This window comes from Platalea leucorodia, assembly GCF_965183815.1.
Source record: "Platalea leucorodia genome assembly, chromosome: 29".
NCBI classification, from domain to species: Eukaryota; Metazoa; Chordata; class Aves; order Pelecaniformes; family Threskiornithidae; genus Platalea; species Platalea leucorodia.
The window spans coordinates 11,938-39,802 of record NC_138851.1 but is presented as its reverse complement, the minus strand read 5'-3'; the positions used below and the strand labels follow the sequence as shown (position 1 = coordinate 39,802).

General features: G+C 70.2%; 1 protein-coding gene across 1 annotated transcript in view; it reads left to right on the top strand.

The window, feature by feature from the left end:
- The window catches only part of NOTCH3 (notch receptor 3), a 50,354-nt gene extending 22,936 nt beyond the window's left edge, over positions 1–27,418 (top strand). Inside the window, 31 exon segments of the mRNA XM_082334151.1 lie at positions 525–717; positions 1,720–1,865; positions 3,078–3,191; positions 3,747–3,850; positions 3,852–3,867; positions 4,714–4,866; positions 5,419–5,647; positions 6,903–7,104; positions 7,834–7,987; positions 9,214–9,401; positions 9,917–10,049; positions 11,375–11,626; positions 12,770–12,882; positions 13,571–13,597; positions 13,599–13,684; positions 13,686–13,809; positions 13,811–14,076; positions 15,366–15,686; positions 17,683–17,831; positions 18,592–18,805; positions 19,470–19,554; positions 20,143–20,299; positions 21,550–21,854; positions 23,382–23,529; positions 23,809–23,906; positions 25,513–25,728; positions 25,730–25,861; positions 25,863–26,027; positions 26,029–26,256; positions 26,258–26,482; positions 26,484–27,418. Coding sequence (XP_082190277.1) covers positions 525–717; positions 1,720–1,865; positions 3,078–3,191; positions 3,747–3,850; positions 3,852–3,867; positions 4,714–4,866; positions 5,419–5,647; positions 6,903–7,104; positions 7,834–7,987; positions 9,214–9,401; positions 9,917–10,049; positions 11,375–11,626; positions 12,770–12,882; positions 13,571–13,597; positions 13,599–13,684; positions 13,686–13,809; positions 13,811–14,076; positions 15,366–15,686; positions 17,683–17,831; positions 18,592–18,805; positions 19,470–19,554; positions 20,143–20,299; positions 21,550–21,854; positions 23,382–23,529; positions 23,809–23,906; positions 25,513–25,728; positions 25,730–25,861; positions 25,863–26,027; positions 26,029–26,256; positions 26,258–26,482; positions 26,484–26,552 — 5,012 coding nt within the window. The 3' untranslated portion in view covers positions 26,553–27,418.
- The last annotated feature ends 447 nt before the right edge of the window (positions 27,419–27,865 follow it).

Here is a 27,865-nt window from a genome sequence, read left to right as displayed (position 1 = left end):
TGGGTGCCCATGTTGGGTGCCCCTGTTGGGTGCCCATTGATTACCCATGCTGGGTGCCCATGTTGCGTGCCCCTGTTGGGCACCCATTGATTACCCATGCTAGGTGCCCATGTTGGGTGCCCCATTGATTATCCATGCTGGGTGCCCCTGTTGGGTGACAATGTTGGGTGCCCCTGTTGGGTGCCCATGTTGGGTGTCCATTGATTACCCATGCTGGGTGCCCATGTTGGGTGTCCACGTTGGGTGTTCCATTGATTATCCATGTTGGGTGCCCCTGTTGATTGCACATGTTGGGTGCCCATGTTGGGTGCTCTTGTTGGGTGCCTCATTGATTCCCCACGCTGGGTGCCCATGCTGGGTGCCCACGTTGGGTGTCCATCTTGGACATCCCATTGATCATCCACATTGGGGCCCCTTATTGGGTGCCCCTGTTGGGCGCCCGTGTTGACTACCTACGCCGGGATCCCCCAGTTGGGTGCCCACCAGGGTGCCCCCACCCCTCACCCCGTGTCCCCCCCACCCAGGTCCCCGCTGCGACGTGGAGGTCAACGAGTGCGCGTCCAACCCCTGCCACGAGGGTGGCACCTGCGTGGACGGCGCCAACGGCTTCACCTGCCTCTGTCCGCCCGGCACCCGCGACGCCCAGTGCCGCCCCGGCACCCTGCCCTGCCGCAGCAGCCCCTGCGCCCACGGCACCTGCCGCGACCACGGCGACGGTGTGAGCGCCCACTGGGTGCTGGGGGGGAGGCTGGGAAGGGGCCAGGGGTGGCTGGGGAGAGCCCCAGGGTGCCCGTGGGTGCCCATGGGGGGTTCAGGGGTGACTGGGAGGGGGTCTGGGTGCTGATGGGTGCCTGGAGGGGTCCCAAGGGTGCCCGTGGGAGGTTTAGGGGTGACTGGGAGGGGTCTGGGTGCTGATGGGGGGGCCTAAGGGTGTCCGTGGGCAACCATGGGGGTGCCCGTGGGCGCCCAAGTTGGGGTTCAGGGGTGACTGGGAGCAGCCCTGGGTGCTGATGGGTGCCTGGAGGGGGGCCCAAGGGTGTCTGTGGGTGCCCATGGGGGGTTCAGGGGTGACTGGGAGGGGTCTGGGTGCCTGGAGGGGGGCCCGAGGGTGTCGGTGGGTGCCCATGGGGGGTTCAGGGGTGACTGGGAGGGGTCTGGGTGCCTGGAGGGGGGCCCGAGGGTGTCGGTGGGTGCCCATGGGGGGTTCAGGGGTGACTGGGAGGGGTCTGGGTGCCTGGAGGGGGGCCCGAGGGTGTCGGTGGGTGCCCATGGGGGGTTCAGGGGTGACTGGGAGGGGTCTGGGTGCCTGGAGGGGGGCCCGAGGGTGTCGGTGGGTGCCCATGGGGGGTTCAGGGGTGACTGGGAGGGGGTCTGGGTGCTGATGGGTGCCTGGAGGGGGGCCAAGGGTGTCTGTGGGTGCCCATGGGGGTGCCCGAGGGTGTCAATGTGCACCCAAGCTGGGGTTCAGGGTGACTGGGAGGGGGTGTGGGTGCTGATGGGTACCTCGGGGGGCTGCCAAGGGCACCCATGGGTGCTCGGGGGGCGCCTGGGGGGTGCCCATGGGGGTGGCAGAGGATGCGTGTGGGTGCCCGTGAATATTTGGGGGGTACCAAGGGAGACGCCCATGGGTGCTCATGGGGATGCCCGTGGGTGCCTGGGGGGGCTGCCTCGGGGCACCCTTGGGTGCCCAGCACCCATGCGTGCCCCCCGCCCCCCCAGGTTCACCTGCGAGTGCCAGGCGGGCTGGGGGGGCCCCACGTGCGCCCGCAGGGAGGACCCCTGTGCCACCCGGCCCTGCCACCACGGGGGCACCTGCACCCCCTTGGGTGGGGGGTACCGCTGCGCCTGCCACCCCGGCTACCAGGGTACGGCCCCCGGGGACCCCCACCCCCCTGGGGACCCCCTGGGGACCCCCTGCCCACCCTGGGGACCCCCCACCCCCATGGGGACCCCCTGGGGACCCCCTGGGGATCCTCTGCACACCCTGGGGACCCCCCACCCCCATGGGGACCCCCTGGGGACCCCCTGCCCACCCTGGTGTCACCCTGGGGACCCCCTGGCCACCCTGGGGACCCAGCCAGACCCTCCATTGTCCCCATGTCCCCTGCCATCCCCATGTCCCCCACTGTCCCCATGTCCCCTTCTGTCCCCCTGTCCCCACCACCCCCATGTCCCCACCACCCCATGCCAATGTCCCCACGTCCCCACCATCCCCACGTCCCCACCACCCCGTCCCCCACTGTCCCCATGTCCCCCACTGTCCCCATGTCCCCGCCATCCCCACGTGCCCACCATGCCCATGGCCCCTTCAGTCCCTGTGTCCCCACCGTCCCCATGTCCCCTTCTGTCCCCATGTCCCCTGCCATCCCCCTGTCCCCACCACCCCCATGTCCCCACCACCCCATGCCAATGTCCCCACGTCCCCACCATCCCCACGTCCCCACCACCCCGTCCCCCACTGTCCCCATGTCCCCCACTGTCCCCATGTCCCTGCCATCCCCACGTGCCCACCATGCCCATGGCCCCTTCAGTCCCTGTGTCCCCACCGTCCCCATGTCCCCTTCTGTCCCCATGTCCCCTGCCATCCCCATGTCCCCACCATCCCCATGTCCTTGCTGTCCCCATGTCCCCACCATGCCCAAGCCACCGTCCCCATGTCCCCCCCTGTCCCCACCGTGCCCATGCCACTGTCCCCACTGTGCCCATGCCACTGTCCCCATGTCCCTGCTGTCCCCATGTCCCCACCATACCCACATCCCCACCATGCCCACGCCACTGTCCCCATGTCCCCACCGTCCCCATGTCCCCTTCTGTCCCCATGTCCCCTGCCATCCCCATGTCCCCACCATCCCCATGTCCCTGCTGTCCCCACCATGTCCATGCCACTGTCCCCATGTCCCTGCTGTCCCCACGTCCCCACCATCCCCATGTCTCCACCATCCCCATGTCCCCCAGTGTCCCCATGTCCCCACCGTCCCCATGTCCCCACTGTCCCCATGTCCCCGCCATCCCCGTGTCCCCACCATCCCCGTGTCCCCGCTGTCCCCGTGCCCCGGGGTGACGCGTCCCCCCCGCAGGCGCCCAGTGCCAGGTGGAGGTGGACGCGTGCGCCTCGGGGCCGTGCCACCACGGGGGCACCTGCCTGGACAGCGCCGGCACCTACCGCTGCCTCTGCGCCCCGCCCTTCACAGGTGGGCACCCATGGGTGCTGGGGGGTCTGCGTCCTGCCCTTCACGGGTGGGCACCCATGGGTGCTGAGTGGCACCATGGGTGGGGGGCTGCATCCCTGGTGGCTTTGTCCCATGCCCTGAGGGGTGCCACCATGCCAGACACCCAGCGGTGGTCGTGCCCTGGTGGGTGCCACCCTGCTGGGTGCCCCAATGGGTGCCACCATGCTGGGTGTCCCTGTGGTGGCCACGTCCTCATGGGTGCCACCATGCCGGGTGCCCTGATGGGTGCCACCATGCTGGGTCTCCCCATGGTGACCACGTCCTCATGGGTGCCACCACGCTGGGTGCCTGGTGGTGGCTGTAGCCTCCTGGGTGCCACCATGCCAGGTACCCTGATGGGTGCCACCACACTGGGTGTCCCTGTGGTGGCCATGTCCTCATGGATGCCACCACGCTGGGCGCCCGGTGGTGGCCGTAGCCTCCTGGGTGCCACCCTGCCTGGCACCCCGCGGTGGCCGTGCCCGGCCGGGTGTCACCCTGCGGGCGGCGGTGCCTGACGGTGTCCCCGGGGCGTAGGGCGGGCGTGCGAGGTGACGCTGGCTCCCTGCACCCCCAACCCCTGTGACAACGGCGGCGTCTGCGTCCCCACCCCCGACTACGGGGGCTTCACCTGCCGCTGCCCCCCCCGGCTGGCAAGGTACCGCACCCCGGGGTGGCCCTGGCACCCGTGGGTCCCTCTGACACCCCTGGACCCTCCCGGCACCCTTGGGTCACCCCCTGGCACCCATGGGTCCCTCTGAAACCCCTGGGACCCCCGGGCACCCTTGGGTCCCCCCCAGCACCCCTGGGTCCCCCAACACCCCTGCCCCCCCCCCCCCCAGCACCCTTGGGTCACCCCCTGGCACCCATGGGTCCCCCAACACCCCCGGGCACCCTGACCCCCCCCCCCCCTCCCCGGGCACCCCTGGGTCCCTCCCCAATCCCCCCCCATTGTCACCCCAAACTCTCTGGGCACCCTGACCCCCCCATCACCCTGACCCCCCCCCCCGGGCACCCTGACCCCCTCCCATCACCCTGACCCCCCTCCCTTGGCACCCTGACTCCCCCTCCCCTGCCACCCTGATGCCCCCATCACCCTGACTCCCCCCCCGGGCACCCTGACCCCCCCATCACCCTGACCCCCCGCCCCGGGCACCCTGTCCCCCCCTCCCCTGCCACCCTGACCCCCCCATCACCCTGACTCCCCCCCGGGCACCCTGACCCTCCCCCCCCCATCATCCTGACCCCCCATCACCCTGACCCCCCGCCCCGGGCACCCTGACCCTCCCCCCCCCCATCATCCTGACCCCCCCCTCCCTTGGCACCCTGACCCCCCCGCCCTGGGCACCCTGACCCCCCCAATCACCCTGACCCCCTGCCCCGGGCACCCTGACCCCCCCCCCCCCATCACCCTGACCCCCCGCCCCGGGCACCCTGACCCCCCCCCCCCATCACCCTGACCCCCCGCCCCGGGCACCCTGACCCCCCCCCCCGCCCCCCCCAGGCGAGCGCTGCCAGGAGGACGTGGACGAGTGCGGGCAGAGCCCCTGCCTGCACGGGGGGGTCTGCGCCAACGGCCCCGGCACCTTTGGGTGCCTCTGCCCCCGCGGCTACGGGGGGGGCACCTGCCAGCATGACCTCGACGACTGCCACCCCGGTGAGGGGACACGGGGACACGGGGGGGGGACAGGGGTGCTGGGGGGACTGGGGACACTGGGGGGACACCAGGGCACTGGGGGGACTGGGGACACTGGGAGGACTGGGGACACTGGGGGGCTTGGGGACACCGGGGGGACTGGGGACACCAGGGGGGACAGGGACACCGGGGGCACTGGGGACACTGGGGGGCTTTGGGGACCTGGGGGGACACCAGGACACTGGAGGGCTTGGGGACACCAGGGGGGACAGGGACACTGGGAGGACTGGGGACACCGGGGGGCTTGGGGACACTGGGGAGGACAGGGACACCGGGGCCTTTGGGGACCTGGGGGAACACCAGGGCACTGGGGGGACTGGGGGGCCTGGGGACACCAGGGGGGACAGGGACACCGGGGGGCTTGGGGACACTGGGGAGGACAGGGACACCGGGGCCTTTGGGGACCTGGGGCCACACCAGGACACTGGGGGGCTTGGGGACGCCGGGGGGACCTGGGGCCACCGGGGAGGTGGCAATTCGAGGTGCCACCCGCTGTGTCCCCATGTCCCCCAGAGCCCTGCCTGAACGGTGGCACCTGCCGGGACGGGGTGGGGACCTTCTCCTGCTCCTGTCCCCCCGGCTTCGGGGGTCCCCGCTGTGACGCCGAGGAGGACGAGTGCAGCAGCCGGCCCTGCCGCAACGGCGGCACCTGCACCGACTACGTCAACAGCTTCACCTGCACCTGCGCCCCCGGCTGGACCGGCCACCGCTGCCAGCACGACGTCCCCGACTGCACCGACAGGTACCCATGGGTGGCCCCGGGTGGCCCCGGGTCACCCCGTGCCCGTGCGATGTCCCCATCTGCACCTGGAGGTATCAGCACCCTTGGGTGGCCCCAGGTGGCCCCAAAACTCCTCATGCCCATGGGATGTCCCCATCTGCACCTGGAGGTATCAGCACCCTTGGGTGGCCCCAGGTGGCCTTGGGTGGCCCCAAGACTCCCCCTGCCCCTGCAATGTCCCCATCTGCACCCACAGGTTCCAGCACCCATGGGTGCCCCCAGATGTCCCCAAGCCTCCCCCTGTCCCTACAATGTCCCCACAGGTTCCAGCACCCATGGGTGCCCCCAGCCACCCCACAGCTCCCCTCTCCAACCCAACCCACCACCACCCATGGGTGCGCCCAGATGTCCCCAAGCCCCCCCATGCCCCTACAACATTCCCACAGGTTCCAGCACCCATGGGTGCCCCCAGCCACCCCATAATTCCCCGCTGTAGCCCAACCCACCACTACTCATGGGTGCCCCCAGATGTCCCCAAGCCTCCCCATGCCCCTACAATGTCCCCACAGGTTCCAGCACCCATGGGTGCCCCCAGACACCCCATAACTCCTCTCTCCAACCCACCACCACCCATGGGTGCCCCCAGATGTCCCCAAGCCTCCCCCTGTCCCTACAATGTCCCCACAGGTTCCACCATCCATGGGTGCCCCCAGCCACCCCACAGCTCCCCTCTCCAACCCAACCCACCACCACCCACGGGTGCGCCCAGATGTCCCCAAGCCCCCCCATGCCCCTACAACATTCCCACAGGTTCCAGCACCCATGGGTGCCCCCAGCCACCCCATAACTCCTCTCTCCAACCCACCACCACCCATGGGTGCCCCCAGACACCCCATAATTCCCTGCTGTAGCCCAACCCACCACTACTCATGGGTGCCCCCAGATGTCCCCAAGCCTCCCCATGCCCCTACAATGTCCCCACAGGTTCCAGCACCCATGGGTGCCCCCAGCCACCCCATAACTCCTCTCTCCAACCCACCACCACCCATGGGTGCCCCCAGACACCCCATAACTCCTCTCTCCAACCCACCACCACCCATGGGTGCCCCCAGATGTCCCCAAGCCTCCCCCTGTCCCTACAACATCCCCACAGGTTCCAGCACCCATGGGTGCCCCCAGCCACCCCACAGCTCCCCTCTCCAGCCCAACCCACCACCACCCAAGGGCGCTGGGGGAGCACCCATGGGTGCTGAGCCGTGCCCCCCCCCCCCCCCAGCTCCTGCTTCAACGGGGGGACCTGCGTGGACGGCGTCGCCTCCTTCACCTGCCGCTGCCGCCCCGGCTTCACCGGCGCCCACTGCCAGCACCCGGCGGACGGGTGCCGGGGGCGGCCCTGCCTGCAGGGCGGCACCTGCCTCAGCGCCGGGGACGCCTACCGCTGCCTCTGCCCGCCGGCCTACACCGGCGCCCAGTGCCAGGTGAGCGGGGCACCCATGGGTGCGGCGGGCGGGCGGGCAACGACCCCACCGCGGTTCGGCCAAAGGGGCGCCCTTGGGTGCCCCCCACCCCCTGTCCCCCTCTCCCCGTCCCCCTCCAACCGGGTGCCCCAGCGCCCACCGACCCGGGCGCCCCCAAACTCTGCTCCTGAGCCCCCCACCCACACCAATGGCACCTTTGGGTGCACCCTTGGGTGCCCCCCACCCTGACCCCCCACCCAGACTCCCCCTTCCCCATCCCCATGCCCACCCAGTCCCCCTCCAACTGGTTCCCCCAGCACCCACCGACCCGGGCGCCCCCAAACTCTGTGTCTGAGCCCCCCACCCACCCCAATTCCACCCTTGGGTGCCCTTTGGGTGCCCCCCCACCCTGACCCCCACCCTGACTCCCCCTTCCCCGCTCCCCATTCCCACCCACCCAGTTCCCCTCAAACTGGTTCCCCCCACACCCACCGACCCGGGCACCCCCAAACTCTGTGTCTGAGACCCCCACCCACCCCAATCCCACCCTTGGGTGCCCCCCACCCTGACCCCCACCCTGACCCCCCCTTCCCCACTCCCCATTCCCACCCAGTTCCCCTCCAACTGGTTTCCCCAGCACCCACCGACCCGGGCACCCCCAAACTCTGTGTCTGAGCCCCCCGCCCACCCCAGTGGCCCCCTTGGGTGCCCCCCACCCTGACCCCCACCCTGACCCCCACCCTCGCGCAGACGCTGCTGGACCTGTGCCAGGGGGGTCCCTGCCGCCACGGCGGGCAGTGCCGGCAGGAGGGTGCCACCGTCTCCTGCCGCTGTCCCCCCGCCTGGACGGGCAGCGCCTGCGACGTCCCCAACGTCACCTGCGCCGCCGCCGCCGCCCGCAGAGGTCAGCGGCCGCCCAGTTCGGGCACTGGGAGGACTGGGAGAGGGCTGGGGAGCCCAGAGACCTGGGTTCCATCCCAGTTTGGGGCCCTGGGAGGACTGGGAGGGGGCTGGGGAGCCCAGAGACCTGGTTCGATCCCAGTTTGGGGCACTGGGAGTGGGCTGGGGAGCCCAGAGGCCCGGGTTCCATCCCAGTTCGGGCACTGGGAGGACTGGGAGTGGTCTGGGGAGCCCAGAGGCCTGGGTTCCATCCCAGTTCGGGCACTGGGAGGGGGTTGGGGAGCCCAGAGGCCTGGGTTCCATCCCAGTTCGGGCACTGGGAGGGGGTTGGGGAGCCCAGAGGCCTGGTTCCATCCCAGTTCGGGCACTGGGAGGACTGGGAGGGGGCTGGGGAGCCCAGAGGCCTGGTTCCATCCCAGTTTGGGGCGCTGGGAGGACTGGGGAGCCTGGACACCTAGGCTCCCTCGCAGTTTAGGGTACTGGGAGGACTGGGGAGGGGGCTAATGAGCCCAGATGCCTGGGTTCCCTCCCGATTTGGGGGTACTGGGAGAACTGGGGAGCCTGGATGCCTGGGTCCCCTCCCAGTTTGGAGGACTGGGAGGGTGTAACAAGCCCAGAGGCCTGGGTTCCATCCCAGTTTGGGGTACTGGGAGGACTGGGAGGGTTAGAAGGAGCCTGGGTGCCTGGGTCCCCTCCCAGTTTGGAGGACTGGGAGGACTGGGAGGGTTAGAAGGAGCCTGGGTGCCTGGGTCCCCTCCCAGTTTGGGGTACTGGGAGGACTGGGGAGCTTGGATGCCTGGGTTCCATCCCAGTTTGGGGTACTGGGAGGACTGGGGAGTCTGGGTGCCTGGGTCCCCTCCCAGTTTGGGGTACTGGGAGGACTGGGAGGGTTAGAAGGAGCCTGGGTGCCTGGGTCCCCTCCCAGTTTGGAGGACTGGGAGGGTGTAACAAGCCCAGAGGCCTGGGTTCCATCCCAGTTTGGGGTACTGGGAGGACTGGGAGGGTTAGAAGGAGCCTGGGTGCCTGGGTCCCCTCCCAGTTTGGGGTACTGGGAGGACTGGGAGGGTTAGAAGGAGCCTGGGTGCCTGGGTCCCCTCCCAGTTTGGGGCACTGGGAGGACTGGGAGGTGTCGATAACCCCAGCCCCCCGCCTCCCCTCCCCATGGCGCCTGGGCTGGGTGCCCCCCCCGCCCCGCCTCAGTTTCCCCCTCCGCCCTCTCCCCCCACCCAGGGGTGCCCCTGGCCCAGCTGTGCCACGGGCGCGGGCGCTGCGTGGGCGCGGGCGGCGGCGGCCACCGCTGCCTGTGCCAGGAGGGCTACGTGGGCAGCTACTGCCAGACCCCCCGCGACCGCTGCCTGCCCAACCCCTGCCTGCACGGCGCTGCCTGCAGCAGCTACGGGGGGGGCTACGAGTGCGAGGTGAGTGCCGCCCCCCACCCATGGGTGCTGCTTGGGGGGGGGTCTTGGGGCCGGTGGGTGCTGGGGGGGGACAGGGGTTGGGGGTGTCCATGGGGTTGGGCACCCCGCGCCCACCCATCCCGGTTTCCCCGTGAATTGGGTGCTGGGGGGGGGATAGCAGCACCCATGGGTGCAAGCAGCCTGCACCCTCCCACCCTGGTTCCCCATAAGCTGGGTGCATGGGCACCCGTGGGTGCAAGCAGCCTGCACCCGTCCTCCTCCAGGCTGGGGACACCCCAGGGTGCCCATGTCCCTCCTGCCACCGAGGGTGGCGTCGCCCTGGCATGGTGACCCTTGGGTGATGGGTGCCTCCACCCTGGAGCACCCATGGGTGCTCTCCTGACCCAACTGCTCCATTTGGGGCTGAGCTGACCCTTTTGGGGTGCCCTTGGGCGCCCGGCACCCCCCGTACCGTGGCCCTGAGGCGGGGGCGGTGGCCCGGGGTGACGGGGCACCCCTGGGTGCTGTCCCCGCAGTGCCCGCCGGGCTACGCGGGCCGGGAGTGCCAGCTGGAGGTGGACGAGTGCCAGTCGCAGCCCTGCCAGAACGGGGGCACCTGCCTCGACCTCGTGGGGCGCTACCTCTGCTCCTGCCCCCCCGGCACCCGGGGTGGGTGCGCGGGGACCGCGGGGGCCGGCCCCCTGGCCGCCTGTCGGGGGTGGGAGGGCGTCCCGTGTCCCCAGGTCCTTGGGTGCTGGTGGGAAGGGACCCCGTGTCCCCGTGTCCTTGGGTGCTGGTGGGAAGGGACCCCGTGTCCCCATGTCCCCATGTCTTTGGGTGCTGGTGGGAAGGGACCCCGTGTCCCCATGTCCTTGGGTGCTGGTGGGAAGGGTCCCCATGTCCCCGTGTCCTTGGGTGCTGGTGGGAAGGGACCCCGTGTCCCCATGTCCTTGGGTGCTGGTGGGAAGGGTCCCCATGTCCCCGTGTCCTTGGGTGCTGGTGGGAAGGGTCCCCGTGTCCCCATCTCCCCAAGTCCTTGGGTGCTGGTGGGAAGGGTCCCCATGTCCCCATGTCCCCATGTCCCCATGTCCTTTGGTGGGCGGTGGGAAGGGTCCCCATATCCCCATGTCCCCAAGTCCTTGGGTGCTGGTGGGAAGGGTCCCCATGTCCCCATGTCCCCATGTCCTTTGGTGGGCGGTGGGAAGGGTCCCCATATCCCCATGTCCCCAAGTCCTTGGGTGCTGGTGGGAAGGGTCCCCATGTCCCCATGTCCCCATGTCCCCATGTCTCCATGTCCTTGGGTGCTGGTGGGAAGGGTCCCCATGTCCCCATGTCCCCATGTCTCCATGTCCTTGGGTGCTGGTGGGAAGGGTCCCCATATCCCCATGTCCCCAAGTCCTTGGGTGCTGGTGGGAAGGGTCCCCATGTCCCCATGTCCTTGGGTGGTGGTGGGAAGGGACCCAGTGTCCCCATGTCCCCATGTCCCCATGTCCCCATGTCCCCATGTCCTTGGGTGCTGGTGGGAAGGGACCCCCCGTGTCCTTGGGTGGGCAGAGGGATTGGTCCCCATGTTCCCATGCCCAGGGTGACAGTGACCAGGGTCCCCACGTCCCCACCACCGGGTGGCACCCATCAGGGTCCCCCACGTCCCTGCCCCATGGTGGCACCCATCAATGTCCCCACCCCATGGTGTCACCCCTCAAAGTCCCCATGTCCCACCCCATGGTGGCACCCATCAATGTCCCCTCCCCATGGTGGCACCCATCAGTGTCCCCACATCCCACCCCATGGTGGCACCCATCAGTGTCCCCACCCCACGGTGTCACCCCTCAGGGTCCCCACATCCCCACGCCACAGTGTCACCCCTCCATGTCCCCACCCCAGGGTGGCACCCTCAGGGTCCCCACGTCCCCGCCCCATGGTGTCACCCCTCAGGCCCCCCCCCCAGGGTGGCACCCAGCTGCGTCCCCGCTGTCACCTCCCCGTCCCCGCAGGCGTCCTCTGCGAGATCGACGAGGACGACTGCGCGCCCGCGCCCGGCGCCCTGGCACCCAAGTGCCTCCACAACGGGACCTGCCTGGACGGGGTGGGGGGCTACGCCTGCGCCTGCCCCCCCGGCTACGCGGGCGCCCGCTGCGAGGGGGACGTCAACGAGTGCCGCAGCCGGCCCTGCCACCCCCCCGGCACCCTGGCCTGCGTGCAGGGTGCCAACGCCTTCCGCTGCCTCTGCCGGCCCGGCTTCACCGGTGGGTGCTGTGCGGGGCACCGGGGGGTGCCAGGGTGGGTGCCAGGGTGGGTGCCAGGGTGGGTAAGGGAGAGTGCCAGGGGGGTGCCAGGGTGCATAAGGGGACATGGGGGGTGCCAGGGTGGGTGCCATGGGGGGTGCCAGGGTGGGTAGGGGGACATGGGGGGTGCCAGGGTGGGTTAGGGGGCATGAGGGGTGCCAGGGTGGGTGCCATGGGGGGTGCCAGGGTGGGTTAGGGGACATGGGGGGTGCCAGGGTGGGTGCCAGGGTGGGTGCCAGGGGGGGTTAGGGGGCATGAGGGGTGCCAGGGGGGGTGCCAGGGTGGGTTAGGGGACATGGGGGATGCCAGGGTGGGTGCCAGGGGGGGTTAGGGGGCATGAGGGGTGCCAGGGGGGGTGCCAGGGTGGGTAAGGGGACATGGGGGGTGCCAGGGGGGTGCCAGGGTGGGTTAGGGGACATGGGGGGTGCCAGGGTGGGTGCCAGGGGGGGTTAGGGGGCATGAGGGGTGCCGGGGGGGTGCCAGGGTGGGTAAGGGGACATGGGGGGTGCCAGGGGGGTGCCAGGGTGGGTTAGGGGGCATGAGGGGGTGTCAGGGTGGGTAAGGGGGGTGCCAGGGTGGGTGCCAGGGTGGGTAAGGGGACATGGGGGGTGCCAGGGTGGGCAGGGGGCATGGAGGGGGTGCCACGGGGGGTGCCAGGGTGGGTTAGGGGGCATGAGGGGTGCCAGGGGGGTGCCATGGGGGGTGCCAGGGTGGGTTAGGGGGCATGAGGGGTGCCAGGGGGGTGCCATGGGGGGTGCCAGGGTGGGTTAGGGGACATGGGGGGTGCCAGGGTGGGTGCCAGGGTGGGTTAGGGGGCATGAGGGGTGCCAGGGGGGGTGCCAGGGTGGGTTAGGGGACATGGGGGGTGCCAGGGGGGTGCCATGGGGGGTGCCAGGGTGGGTTGGGGGCCAGGGTGGGTGCCATGGGGGGTGCCAGGGTGGGTTAGGGGACATGGGGGGTGCCATGGGGGTGCCAGGGCGGGCAGGGCCCCTCCGCGCCGTGCCGTGGCAGGGTGCCGTGCGGGCGCCGGGCAGGGTGCCACCCCGCGTGCCCACCCTCGGGGGGGGGTGTCTCTGCGCCCCCTGACCCCCACCCGCCCCGCAGGCCCCCGCTGCCAGAGCCCGGCGAGCCCCTGCCAGTCCCTGCCCTGCCGCCACGGCGGGCGCTGCCAGCCCGACCCCGCGGCCGCCCGCGGCTACGCCTGCCGCTGCCCCCCCGTGAGTGGGGGCACCCACCCGCACCCACCTGCCCGCCCGGGGGCCGGGGGGCTGGGGCTGGGGTGCTCTGGGGTTGTATAGGGTGGGCAGGGGTCTGGGTGCACCCAGAGCCATGGGGGTGGGGGGTGTTGGGTGCTGGGTGCTGGGGTGGCACAGGGTGGGCATAGGGATGGGTGCTGGGTGCTGGGGGGTGGCATGGGGTGGGCAGGGGTCTGGGTGCGCCCAGAGCCATGGGGTGGGTGCTGGGGGGGCCGGGGTGGCAGGGGGTGGGCAGGGGGCTGGGTGCAGCATGGCTCTGGGTGGGTGGTGGGGTGCTTTGGGGTGGCACAGGGTGGGCATAGGGATGGGTGCTGGGGGGTGGCGTGGGGTGGGCAGGGGTCTGGGTGCACCCAGGGCCATGGGGATGGGTGCTGGGGGGCGCTGGGGTGGCACAGGGTGGGCGGGGGTCTGGGTGCACCCAGGGCCATGGGGCTGGGTGCTGGGTGCTGGGGGGTGGCACAGGGTGGGCATAGGGCTGGGTGCTGGGGTGCTCTGGGGTTGTATAGGGTGGGCGGGGGTCTGGGTGCGCCCAGAGCCATGGGGGGGGTGCTGGGGGTGCTGGGGTGGCACAGGCTGGGCAGGGGGCTGGATGCCCACCCCCCCACTCCTGGGTGCCCCCCACCCTGACCCCCCCCCCATTCCCCCCCAGGGCTTCAGCGGCGCCCACTGCGAGAGCCGCCCCCCCCCCCTGCCTGGACCCCGCCTGCGCCAACGGCGGCGGCTGCCCGCGCCCCCCCGGCGCCGGGGGTCCCCCCTGCCGCCCCCCCCGCCACCAACGCCACCTGCGCCCCCGACGCCTGCCTCCACGGTGGCACCTGCGTCCCCTCGCCCCGGCCCCCCTTCGCCCGCTGCCTCTGCCCGCCGGGTTTCGGGGGGCCCCGCTGCCAGGAGGGGCCCCCCCCCGCCCCCCGCCGCCGAGTGCCAGGGGGGGTGCGGGGGGAAGGCGGGGGACGGGGTTTGTCACCGGGAGTGCAACACCCCCGGCTGTCAGTGGGACGGGGGCGACTGTTCCCTCCTGGTGGGGGACCCCTGGGGACACTGCGGGGTCCCCGAGTGTCCCCCCCTTTTCAACAACAGCCGCTGCGACCGGGGCTGCGACACCCCCCACTGCCTCTACGACAACTTCGACTGCCGGCCCCCCCACAGGGCCTGCCAGTGAGTGTCCCCAGGGCCACCCCCGTCCCCAGGGCCACCCCCGGTCCCCATGGGCCATCCCCTGTCCCCAGGGCCACCCCCGGTCCCCAGGGCCACCGCCTGTCCCCAGGGCCACCCCCGGTCCCCATGGGCCATCCCCTGTCCCCAGGGCCACCCCCTGTCCCCAGGGCCACCTCCGGTCCCCAGGGCCACCCCTGTCCCCATGGGCCACCCCCGGTCCCCAGGGCCACCCCCCGTCCCCAGGACCACCCCCGGTCCCCATGGGCCACCGCCTGTCCCCAGGGCCACCCCCGTCCCCAGGGCCACCCCCGGTCCCCATGGGCCACCCCCTGTCCCCAGGGCCACCTCTGGGTCCCCAGGGCCACCCCCTGGTCCCCAGGGCCACCTCCAGTCCCCAGGGCCACCCCCATCCCCATGGGCCACCTCCAGTCCCCAGGGCCACCCCCGTCCCCATGGGCCACCCCCGTCCCCAGGACCACCCCCGGTCCCCAGGGCCACCCCCCGTCCCCAGGGCCACCCCCATCCCCAGGGCCACCCCCGGTCCCCAGGGCCAACCCCGTCCCCAGGGCCACCTCTGGGTCCCCAGGGCCACCCCCTGGTCCCCAGGGCCACCTCCAGTCCCCAGGGCCACCCCCATCCCCATGGGCCACCTCCAGTCCCCAGGGCCACCCCCGTCCCCATGGGCCACCCCCGGTCCCCAGGGCCACCCCTGGTCCCCAGGGCCACCTCCTGTCACCCCCCGTGGTACTACATGCTGCCATGTGGCACTGTGTGCCCCCCGTGTGCCCCCCTGTGTGTCTCTGTCCCCCCAATGTCCCCCCCATGTCCCCCCATGTCTCCCTGCATCCCCCCTGTCCTCCGTGGCCCCCCATGGCCCCACGTCCCCATGTCCCCCATGTCCTCATATCCCTCCCGTGTCCCCCCATGCCCCTCATGTCCCCATGTCCCCACAACCTGCCATGTCCCCCCCATGTCCCCATGTCCCCCCAGTGTCCCCATGTCCCTCCAGTGTCCCTCAGTGCCCCCCAGGTCCCCCTGTCCCCATGTCCCCCAGCCCCCCCATGTCCCCATATCCCCCCATGTCCCCATGTCCCCAATGCCCCCCATGTCCCCCTACCCCTCCCATGTCCCCCATGTCCCCATGTTCCCATATCCCTCCAATGTCCCCCCACGCCCCCCATGTCCCCACACCCCCCCATGTCCCCGGGCCCCCCATGTCCCCATATCTCCCCCCATCCCCCACCCCTCCCATATCCCACCCCCACCCCCACCCACCGCTGCCCCCCCAGCCCCGTCTACGAGAAGTACTGCTCCGACCACTTCGCCGACGGGCGCTGCGACCAAGGGTGCAACAGCGAAGAGTGCGGCTGGGACGGCTTGGATTGCGCCCAGGAGGTCCCCGAGGCGCTGGCCCGGGGGGTGCTGGTCGTCACCGTCCTGCTGCCCCCCGAGGAGCTGCGCCGGACCAGCGCCGCCTTCCTCCAGCGGCTCAGCGCCATCCTGCGCACCTCCCTGCGCTTCCGCCTGGATCCCGAGGGGAACTACATGATCCAACCCTACTATCGGCCCCAGCGGCTGCGGAGGAGGGAGGTGGCCCCCGAGGTCATCGGGTGAGCGGGGGCGGGGGGAGTTGGGGGGGTGGGAGACTTGGAGGACGTGGGGTGGGGATGGTGGGGATGGGTGATGTGGGGGGGGGACGTGGGGTGGGGATGGTGGGGATGGGTGGGGTGGGGTGGGGGACGTGGGGTGGGGATGGTGGGGATGGGTGGCGTGGGGTGGGGGACGTGGGGTGGGGATGGTGGGGATGGTGGGGATGGGTGGGGTGGGGTGGGGGACATGGGGTGGGGATGGTGGGGATGGGTGGCGTGGGGTGGGGGACGTGGGGTGGGGATGGTGGGGATGGGTGGCGTGGGGTGGGGGACGTGGGGTGGGGATGGTGGGGATGGTGGGGATGGGTGGGGTGGGGTGGGGGACATGGGGTGGGGATGGTGGGGATGGGTGGCGTGGGGTGGGGGACGTGGGGTGGGGATGGTGGGGATGGGTGGCGTGGGGTGGGGGACGTGGGGTGGGGATGGTGGGGATGGTGGGGATGGGTGGGGTGGGGTGGGGGACATGGGGTGGGGATGGTGGGGATGGGTGGGGTGGGGTGGGGGACGTGGGGTGGGGATGGTGGGGATGGGTGATGTGGGGTGGGGGACGTGGGGTGGGGATGGTGGGGATAGGGGACATGGGGTGGGGGACGTGGGGTGGGGATGGTGGGGATGGTGGGGATGGGTGGGGTGGGGTGGGGGACATGGGGTGGGGATGGTGGGGATGGGTGGGGTGGGGTGGGGGACGTGGGGTGGGGATGGTGGGGATGGGTGGCATGGGGTGGGGGACGTGGGGTGGGGATGGTGGGGATGGGTGGCGTGGGGTGGGGGACGTGGGGTGGGGATGGTGGGGATGGGTGGGGTGGGGTGGGGGACGTGGGGTGGGGATGAGGGGGCGCGGTGGGGTACATGGGATGGGGATAGTGGTGGTGGGTGGCATGGGGTGGTGGTGGTGGGTGGGATGGGGGGGGACATGGGGTGGGGATGGGGATGGGGGTGGTGGGTGGGATGGGGTGGGAGACTTGGAGGACACGGGATGGGGATGGTGGTGCTGGGTGGCATTGGGACATGGGGTGGGGATGGCAGTGCTGGGGGACATGGGATGGCGGTGCTGGGTGGGATGGCCTGGGGGACATGGGGTGGGGATGGTGGTGGGGGGGGCCATGGGATGGGAGACATGGGGGCCATGAGGGGGGGGGATGGGGGACACGGGAGGGGGTGGTGCTGGGGATGGCGGCGCTGCGTCCCATGGGACATGAGGCCATAGGGCCAGGGGTGCTGGGTGTCCTGGGTCATGGGTGCCATGGGCCATGGGTGCTGCGTGCCTTGAGCCATGGGGACACAGGTGCCATGGGTCATGGGTGCCATGGGTCATGGGGCCGTGGGTGCCATGGGTTGTGGGTGCCATGGGCCATGGGTGCCATGGGTGCTGGGTGCCATGAGACATGGGGACACGGGTGCCATGGGTGCTGGGTGTCTTGGGCCATGGGTGCCATGGTTCAGGGGACCATGGTTGCTGGATGCCATGGGTCATGGGTGCCATGGGTGCTGGGTGTCTTGGGTCATGGGGCCATGGGGGCCATGGGGCCATGGGTGCCATGGGTCGTGGGTGCCATGGGTCATGGGTGCCATGGGTGCTGGTGTCTTGGGTCATATGGACCATGGGTGCTTGGTGCCATGAGCCATGGGGACATGGGTGCCATGGGTGCTGGGTGTCTTGGGCCATGGGTGCCATGGTTCAGGGGACCATGGGTGCTGGATGTCATGGGTCATGGGTGTCATGGGTGCTGGGTGCCATGAGACATGGGGACACGGGTGCCACGGGTGCTGGATGTCTTGGGTCATGGGTGTCATGGGGCCATAGGGGCCATGGGGCCATGGGTGCCACGGGGCCATGGGTGCTGGATGCCATGAGGCCACGGGTGCTGGGTATCTTGAGCCACGGGACGCCGAGCGCCGCCGTTCCTGGGGGTCCCCCGTGTCCCTCTGTGACCCCCCCCCCGGTGACCCCCGGCAGCTCGGTGGTGACGCTGGAGATCGACAACCGCCTGTGCGCCCAGGCGTCCGACAAGTGCTTCCCCGACACCCGCAGCGCCGCCGACTACCTGGCCGCCCTCTCCGCCCTGGAGCGTCTCCAGTTCCCCTACCCCATCAAGGCCGTGCGGGGTGAGGGACCTCCCGGTGGCCCCTGGGGACGAGGGGCATCCTGGTGGCCCTTGGGGACGAGGACCCCGCGGTGGGGAGGGTGGCCCCAATGATGCCATGGGGGCTTGCAAGGGGTGGGGTGCCCTGGTGTGGGGCTGGGGTGACGAACGGGGCGTCTTGGTGGTGATGGTGGCCCTCCATACGTGGCATGTCCCCAGCTCATGGAGGGGGTGACCTTGACCCTGCCGTGTAACGTGTCCCCTGTGGGGTGTCCTGGTGGCGACGGGTGCCCCCAAGGTGGTAGCACCCTGATGGTGTCCCCAGCTTGTGGGTGCCCCATGGTGGCATCACCCTGGTGGTGTCCCCAACATGTGATTGCCCATGATGGCATCACCCTGATGGTGTCCTCAACATGTTGGGTGCTCCATGGTGGCATCTCCCTGATGGTGTCCCCAACATGCCTGGTACCCCTGTGGTGGCATCATCCTGATGGTGTCCCTGATGTGCTGGGTGCCCCATGGTGGCAGCTCCATGACGGTGTCCCCAACATGCCCAGTGCCCCATGGTGCCATCACCATGATGACGTCCCCGACATGCCCAGTGCCCCATGGTGCCAACACCCTGATGGTGTCCCCGACGTTCTGGGTGCCCCATGGTGGCATCACCCCGATGACGTCCCCAACACGCCCAGTGCCACCACGCTGCCAGCTCCGCCGTGGCATCTCCAACCCGTTGACGCCCCAGGGTGGCATCCCCCTGACGTTGTCCCCCCCCCATGCAGGTGACAAGCTGCCCGAGGCGCCGGACCCGGTTCGGTTGTTGCCGCTGGTGGTGGTGGGGGGCGTCATCCTGCTGGCCATCGCGGTGCTGGGGGTGCTGGTGGCCCGGCGCCGGCGGGAGCAGAGCACCCTCTGGTTCCCCGAGGGCTTCAGCCTGGCCAAGGACAGCAAGAGGGACCGGCGGGAGCCCGTGGGGCAGGACGCCCTGGGCATGAAGTGAGGGGCTGGGGGGCGCTGGTGGAACTGGGAGGGTACTGGGGCTCTGGGGGGGTCCCAGTGCAAGTGGGGGGGCGCTGGGTGGGGGCGCTGGGTGGGGGGACTGGTGGAACTGGGGGGATACTGGGGCTCTGGTGGGGTCCCAATGCAACTGCGGGGGCACTGGGGGGCACTGTGGTGGAGGGACTGGTGGAACTGGGGGGATCCTGGGGCTCTAGGGGGGTCCCAGTGCAAGTGGGGGGCACTGGGTGGGTGGACTGGTGGAAATGGGAGGGTACTGGGGCTCTGGGGTGTCCCAGTGCAAGTGGGGGGGGCACTGGGTGGGGGAACTGGGGTGATACTGGGGCTCTGGGGTGGGTCCCAGTGCAACTGGGGGGCACTGGGGTGGAGGGACTGGTGGAACTGGGAGGCTACTGGGGTTCTGGGGTGGGTCCCAGTGCAAGTGGGGGGCACTGGGTGGGGGACTGGTGGAACTGGGTGGATACTGGGGCTCCGGGGGGGTCCCAGTTCAACCGGGGAGGGCTCACCGGGTTCCAGCCCTGGGCCAGTCCCGGCTGGGGGCCCCCCGCGCTCCCTGGGGTTTGGGGGTGCGCTGGCCCCGTCCGTGCCCCCCCCCGCCCCCATGGGTGGGTGGGGGGCACCCACCTCACGCCCGCGCCCCCAGGGCCATGGGGAAGGGGGAGACGCTGATGGGGGAACCCTCGGAGGAGTGGGCGCCCGGCGACTGCCCCGAGGCCAAGAGGCTCAAGGTACCCCCGCGGCACCCAGGGGACCCCGGGGGGCTCCCGGGGGGCACCCAGGGGGCGGGGGGGGCGGTGACCCCACCCCGGGCACCCTCGGGGTGGGGGGGTGCCGGTACCCCCGTACCAGGCACGGGGGGGGATGGGGGTGCTGGCACCCCTGCGCGCTGGCACCGCAGTGGGTGGGGGGCCCGGCACCCCCCTGTGCTGCCACCCTGGTGGGTGGGGGTCTCCAGGACCCTCATGGGTGGGGGTCCCAGCACCCCCATGCCCCAGCACCCTGGTGGGTGGGGGGCCTGGCACCCCCCTGTGCTGCCACCCTGGTGGGTGGGGGTCCCAGCATCCCCATGCTCTGGGACTCTTGTGGGTGGGGGTCTCCAGCACCCTCGTGGGTGGGGGTCCCAGCACCCCCATACCCGGGCACCCTCATGGGTGGGTGGGGTCTCCAGCACCCCCATGGGTGGGGGTCCAGCACCACCATGGGCAGGAGGTCCAGCCCCATCTTGGGCAGGGGCTCCCCAGCAGCGCGGTGGGTGGGGGTCCCGGCGCCCTCGTGGGTGGGGGTGCCGGCTCCCCCGTGACCGGGTGCCCGGGCAGGTGGAGGAGGCGGAGCCCCAGGACCCCGTCGACTGCCGGCAGTGGACCCAGCACCACCTGGTCGCCGCCGACATCCGCATGCCGCCCGCCATGGCCCTGACCCCGCCCCAGGGCGAGTTCGACTCCGACTGCGTGGACGTCAACGTTCGCGGGCCAGGTGGGGTGGGGGCACCCGGGGACCCCACGGGGGGACGGTGGGCACGGCAGGGACCGCGGGTGTGGGCCACCATGGGGCCAGGTGGGATGGACGTGCCATGGGGGGGTCACCATGGGCATGGGGGGGCCACCATGGGGCCAGGTAGGATGCGCGTGGGGCATGGGGGCCACCATGGAGCCAGGTAGGACGGATGTGGGGGATGGGGGGTCCACCATGAGGCATGGGGGGCCATCATGGGCATGGGGGACCACCATGGGGCAGGTAGGATGGACATGGGCCATGAGGGACCACCACGGACCTTGTAGGGCTGGTGTGGAGCTACTGTGGGTGTGGGGGACCACCATGGGCATGGGGGCCACCATGGGGCCAGGTAGGATGGACATGGGGCATGGGGGATCACCATGGGCGTGGGGGTCCACCATGAGGCATGGGGGGCCATCATGGGCATGGGGGGCCACCATGGGGCCAGGTAGGATGGACATGGGGCATGGGGGCCACCATGGGGCATGGGGGGCCACCATGGGGCCACGTAGGATGGATGTGGGGCATGGGGGGCCACCATGGGGCCAGGTAGGATGGATGTGGGGCATGGGGGGCCACCATGGGGCCAGGTAGGATGGATGTGGGGCATGGGGGCCACCATGGGGCATGGGGGGCCACCATGCAGCCAGGTAGGATGGATGTGGGGCATGGGGGCCACCATGGGGCATGGGGGGCCACCATGCAGCCAGGTAGGATGGATGTGGAGCATGGGGGGCCACCATGGGGCATGGGGGGCCACCATGCAGCCAGGTAGGATGGATGTGGGGCATGGGGGGCCACCATGGGGCCAGGTAGGACGGATGTGGGGGATGGGGGGCCACCATGGGGCATGGGGGGCCACCATGGGGCCAGGTAGGACGGATGTGGGGGATGGGGGGTCCACCATGAGCATGGGGGTCCACCATGAGGCATGGGGGGCCATCATGGGCATGGGGGACCACCATGGGGCAGGTAGGACGGACGTGGGCCATGAGGGACCACCACGGACCTTGTAGGGCTGGTGTGGGGCCACTGTGGGTGTGGGGGGCCACCGTGGGCCAGGTGGGACAAACATGGAGGCCACTGGGGACGTGGAGGGCACCATGGACCCGGTGGAGCTGAGGTAGGGTCCAGAGGCCACCGTGGTCGTGGCGAAGGTCCTCGAGGGTGGGTGACAGGGGCCGGGAGACCCCCGGGCAGCCGCTCACCCCTCCCCCCCGCGCCCGCAGATGGCTTCACGCCGCTGATGCTGGCCTCCTTCTGCGGCGGCGGCCTGGAAGCCGAGGTGACCGAGGACGAGGAGGGTGACGACGCCTCGGCCGGCATCATCGGTGACCTCATCTGCCAGGGCGCCAGCCTGGGCGCCCAAACGGATCGCACGGGCGAGACCGCCCTGCACCTCGCCGCCCGCTACGCCCGCGCCGACGCCGCCAAGCGCCTGCTGGACGCCGGCGCCGACACCAACGCCCAGGACAACACGGGGCGCACGCCGCTGCACGCCGCCGTCACCGCCGACGCCCAGGGCGTCTTCCAGGTGAGGGCACCGGGCATGGCCATGGGGTGGCCGCCACGGGGCACCCGGCGTGGCCACGGGGCACCCAGCACGGTCATGGGCCACCCAGCGTGGCCATGGGGCACCCAACGTGGCCATGGGGCACCCAACACAGCCATGGGGCACAAGGTGATGTCATGGGGCACTCAACATGGCCATGGGGCACCCAACACAGCCATGGGGCACAAGGTGATGTCATGGGGCGCCCAACATGGCCATGGGGCACAAGGTGATGTCATGGGCCACCCAACATGTCCATGGGGCACCCAACACGGCCATGGGGCACAAGGTGATGTCATGGGGCACCCAACATGGCCATGGGGCACAAGGTGATGTCATGGGGCACCCAACACAGCCATGGGGCACAAGGTGATGTCATGGGGCGCCCAACATGGCCATGGGGCACCCAACACAGCCATGGGGCACAAGGTGATGTCATGGGGCACCCAACATGGCCATGGGACACAAGGTGATGTCATGGGGCGCCCAACGTGGCCATGGGGCACCCAACACAGCCATGGGGCACAAGGTGATGTCATGGGGCACCCAACATGGCCATGGGGCACCCAACACGGCCATGGGGCACAAGGTGATGTCATAGGGCGCCCAACATGGCCATGGGGCACAAGGTGATGTCATGGAGCACCCAACACGGCCATGGGGCACCCAACACAGCCATGGGGCACAAGGTGATGTCATGGGGCGCCCAACATGGCCATGGGACACAAGGTGATGTCATGGAGCACCCAACATGGCCATGGGGCACAAGGTGATGTCATGGAGCACCCAACGTGGCCATGGGGCACCCAACATGGCCATGGGGCACAAGGTGATGTCATGGGGCGCCCAACATGGCCATGGGGCACAAGGTGATGTCATAGGGCGCCCAACATGGCCATGGGACACAAGGTGATGTCATGGAGCACCCAACATGGCCATGGGGCACAAGGTGATGTCATGGGGCGCCCAACGTGGCCATGGGGCACCCAACACAGCCATGGGGCACAAGGTGATGTCATGGGGCGCCCAACACGGCCATGGGGCACAAGGTGATGTCATAGGGCGCCCAACATGGCCATGGGACACAAGGTGATGTCATAGGGCGCCCAACATGGCCATGGGGCACAAGGTGATGTCATGGGGCGCCCAACGTGGCCATGGGGCACCCAACACAGCCATGGGGCACAAGGTGATGTCATAGGGCGCCCAACATGGCCATGGGACACAAGGTGATGTCATAGGGCGCCCAACATGGCCATGGGGCACAAGGTGATGTCATGGGGCGCCCAACACGGCCATGGGGCACAAGGTGATGTCATAGGGCGCCCAACATGGCCATGGGACACAAGGTGATGTCATGGGCCACCCAACGTGGCCATGGGGAACCAAGTGATGTCCCACAACACCAGAAATGGCCGCGGGGGCGTGAGGTGCTGCCATGGGGCACCCAGCACGGCGTGGGGTGGGCACCCCATGGGCCCCCCCCCCCACTTGTGTCCCCCCCCCCAGATCCTGATCCGGAACCGCTCCACGGACCTGGACGCCCGCATGGGTGACGGCTCCACCGCCCTCATCCTGGCGGCCCGGCTGGCAGTGGAGGGGATGGTGGAGGAGCTCATCGCCTGCCACGCCGACGTCAACGCCGTCGATGAGACCGGTGGGTGCCGGGGGGCACCCCCGAGGGGAGGGGGAGGGGTGGGGGGAGGGGAGCCCTTGGAGGTGGTTGGGGGGGACCTGAGATCCTGGGGAGGGTCCTTGGGTGAGGGGGGGTTGAGGTTGAGGGACCCCCCAAGATGGTGGGAGCTGGGGTGGGGCTTGGGGGTAGGAAGGGGAGACACCCCCCCCCAGGTTAGTGGGTGCTGGGGGGGCCCCTTCTGGTTGGGGGGGGTCTGGGTGAGGGGGGTGGGCAGGGTCTCACCCCGTGCCCCGCCCCCAGGGAAGTCCGCCCTGCACTGGGCCGCCGCCGTCAACAACATGGAGGCGACGCTGGCGCTGCTGAAGAACGGGGCCAACAAGGACATGCAGGACAGCAAGGTGGGACGGGACCCCCGACACCCTGACCCCCCGTGAGGAACCCCTGCACCCAGGCGGGCCCCCCCCATGACACCCCCAAAGGGGACCCCCGTGGGAACCCCCTACCCCTGTGCCCCCCAATGGGATCCCCTGCACCCCGAGGGGACCCCCCAGGGGACCCCCCGGGGACCCCACTCACCCCAGGAGCTGCCCCTGTGCCCCAAGATGACACCCCTGGACCCCAGGAGACCCCCGTTGACCCCAGATGACACCCCATTGACCCCAGATGCCCCATTGACCCCAGACGCTGACCCATTGACCCCAGATGACACCCCATTGACCCCAGACGCTGACCCATTGACCCCAGACGCTCACCCATTGACCCCAGACGCTGACCCATTGACCCACTGACCCAAGCTGACGTCCCATTGACCCCAGAAGACCCCCATTGACCCCAGGAGCTGCCCCATTGCCCCCATTGCCCCCAGATGACATCCCATTGACCCAGGAGACACCTCATTGACCCCAGAAGACCCCCATTGACCCCAGATGACACCCCATTGACCCAGGAGACCCCCATTGACCCCAGGAGGCACCCCATTGACCTCAGGAGCTGCCCCATTGCCCCCATTGCCCCCAGAAGATGTCCCATTGACCCCACAAGACCCCCATTGACCCTAGCAGCTGTTCCATTGATGCCATTGCCCCAAGATGACACCCCATTGACCCAGGAGACCCCCATCGACCCAGGAGGCACCCCATTGACCCCAGGAGACCCCCATTGACCCCAGGAGGCACCCCATTGACCTCAGGAGGCACCCCATTGACCTCAGGAGCTGCCCTATTGCCCCCATTGACCTAAAATGACACTCCATTGACCCCAGAAGATGTCCCATTGACCTCAGGAGACACCCCATGGACCCCAGGAGCTGCCCCATTGCCCCATTGCCCTAAGATGACACCCCATTGACCGAGGAGACACCCTATTGCCCTAAGATGACACCCCATTGACCGAGGAGACACCCTATTGCCCCAAGATGACACCCTGTTGACTCCAGGAGACCCCCCATTGACCTCAGAAGACCCCCCATAGACTCCATTGACCCAAGATGATGTCCCATTGACCCCAGAAGACCCCCATTGACCCCCAATGACCCAAGCTGATGTCCCATTGACCCTAGAAGACCCCCATTGACCCCAGACGACCCCCACTGACCCCAGAAGACCCCCCACTGACCCCAGAAGACCCCCATTGACTCCATTGACCCAAGCTGATGTCCCATTGACCCCAGAAGACCCCCATTGACTCCAGACGACCCCCCACTGACCCCAGAAGACCCCCATTGACCCAAGCTGACACCCCACTGACCCCAGAAGACCCCCACTGACCCCAGACGACCCCCCACTGACCCCAGAAGACCCCCATTGACCCAAAATGACACCCCAATGACCCCAGAAGACCCCCACTGACCCCAGATGACCCCCCTCTGACCCCAGAAGACCCCCATTGACTCCATTGACCAAGCTGACGTCCCAATGACCCCAGAAGACCCCCACTGACCCCAGGAGACCCCCGTGCCCCCGCCAGACGCCCCATCACCCCCAAACCTTCTCCCCCCCCCCCCAGGAGGAGACCCCCCTCTTCCTGGCCGCCCGCGAAGGCAGCTACGAAGCCGCCAAGATCCTCCTGGATCATTTCGCCAACCGCGAGATCACGGATCACCTGGATCGCCTCCCGCGGGACATCGGCCACGAGCGGATGCACCACGACATCGTCCGCCTCCTGGACGAGTACAACACGGGGCGCAGCCCCCCGGGAGCGCTGCCCCCCAGTTCCGCTCTACCCCCCCCTCCTTGGCCCCCCAACTTCCTTCCTACCCGGTCTTAAACCCCCCACCGGCGGCAAGAAGAACCGGCGGGTGGGGGGCAAAAGCGGGGGGCCCAAAGGGCGGGGGAAGAAACTGGGGGGCGAGTGTCCCGCCGGGGCTGGAGAGCTCGGTGACGTTGTCCCCCGTCGACTCCTTGGACTCCCCGTACGTCCCCAACCCCGCGTCCCCCGGGCTCTTCCCCCCGCCGGGGTTGGACCCCCCCTTTACCGTCACCTTAGGGCCACCCTTGGGCGTTGGGCGATTATCGGGGGGTCCCCCCCCCCCGCTTAGGGTTGGGTTTGGGGGCGGTGACCGTCCCCTTCGAGTGGCGGAGCCGGGTCCCCCCGGGAACCCCTTGCAACCCGCCTTTGGGGGGGGTGCACCCCGCTTTACACCCCTCCTCCGCTCAAGCTTTCGCCCCCGCCTTGCTGCTGCCCCACGGCGCCGTGGGGTGCCCCCCCCCCGCCGCCGAACCCCTTCCCCGGGGTCCCCAACCCGAAGACGGGGGGGGCCCCCCGTTCCGCCGCCCCCCATTTTTTCAAGGCCGGGGAGGAGTACCCCACGGCGGCGGGGGGGTTCCGAGCCGGGGGGGCGGAGGGGAGGTTTTTGGGGGTCCCCAGCGAGCACCCCTATTTGACGCCCTCCCCCGAGTCCCCCGAGCAGTGGGCGAGCCCCTCCCCCCGCTCCCTCTCTGATTGGTCCGAGGCCACCCCCAGTCCGGCCGTGCTGGGGCCCCCCCCAAACTCAGCTGCCCCCCCCGCCACCCGAGCAGCCCCCCAAAATGCAGGTCTTTGCCTGAGAGGGGGCGTCCGCCCGTCCCCCAGGGGCACCCCCAAACTGGGGACACCCCCAAACTGGGGACACCCCAGGGGCACTCCCTAAATGGGGACACCCCCAAACTGGGGACACCCCCAGGATGGGGACACCCAAGGGACACCCCCAAACTGGGGACACCCCAGGGACACCCCCAGTGTGGGGACACCCTGGGGACACCCCCAAATTAGGGACACCCCAGGGACACCCCCAAACTGGGGACACCTCCAGGATGGGGACACCCCAGGGACACCCCCAAACTGGGGAGACCCCCAAACTAGGGACACCCCCAAACTGGGCACCCAAGGGACACCCCCAAAAGGGGGACACCCCCAAATTTGGCTCCAGTATGGGGACACCCCCAAATTGGGGACACCCCAGGGACAGCACCCACATGGGGACACCCCCAAACTGGGCAGCCAAAGGACACCCCCAGTATGGGGACACCCCAGTGCCCCCCCCAGCCCTGGCACCCCAGGGACCCCCCCACTTTGGGGACACCCCCACTCTGAGCACTCCACTGCCACCCCCCCCCGGGGACCCCCCAGTGCCCCCCAGTTTAGGGGGGCTGGGCCCCCCCCGTTCGTGCACTGGGTACGGGGAGTGTGCAGCCCCCCCCTTGGGGACCCCCCCGGGCCCCCCTTTGTCCTGGGACCCCCCCCAAACTGGGACCCCGCCCCCCCCCAAATCCTGGGGTCCCCCCACCCATGACCCCCCCCCACTCTGGGGCCCCTCCCCCCCAGGGGCCCCTCCCCCACTCTGGACACCCCCCCCCATTTTTGGCACTTCATCACATTCCAGCCCCTCCCCCCCCCACCCCAGCACCCCCCGCCCCCCCCTTGCACCCCCTCCCCCCCCGGGGCCACCCAGGTACGACGTCACCCGGTGTCCCCGATGTCACCCCTCCCCTCCCCCCCCGGCGCTTTGGACCCCGCCCCACCCCCCCCGGCCACCAGCACCCACGGGTGCCCCCCACCCACGGGGGGGCCAGGCCCTGTACAGCCCCTCCCCCAATAAAGGATAGTTACCCCTCCCCCGCCTCTGCTCGCTGCACCCATGGGGGGGGAGGGGAACCGGGGGGGGGCACCCATGGGGGCTGGGGGGGCACCCGGGCACTGGGGGGGGCTGGGAGCTCCCTTGAGGGGGGGGTGGCACCCATGGGTGCTGGCCAGGCACACGCGTGTGCAGACACGTGCACATGTTGCACACACGCACGTTGCACGCGCATTGCACACGCGTTGCACACGCGCACGTTGCACACACATTGCATACACGTGCACATGCGCGTTGCACACGCCT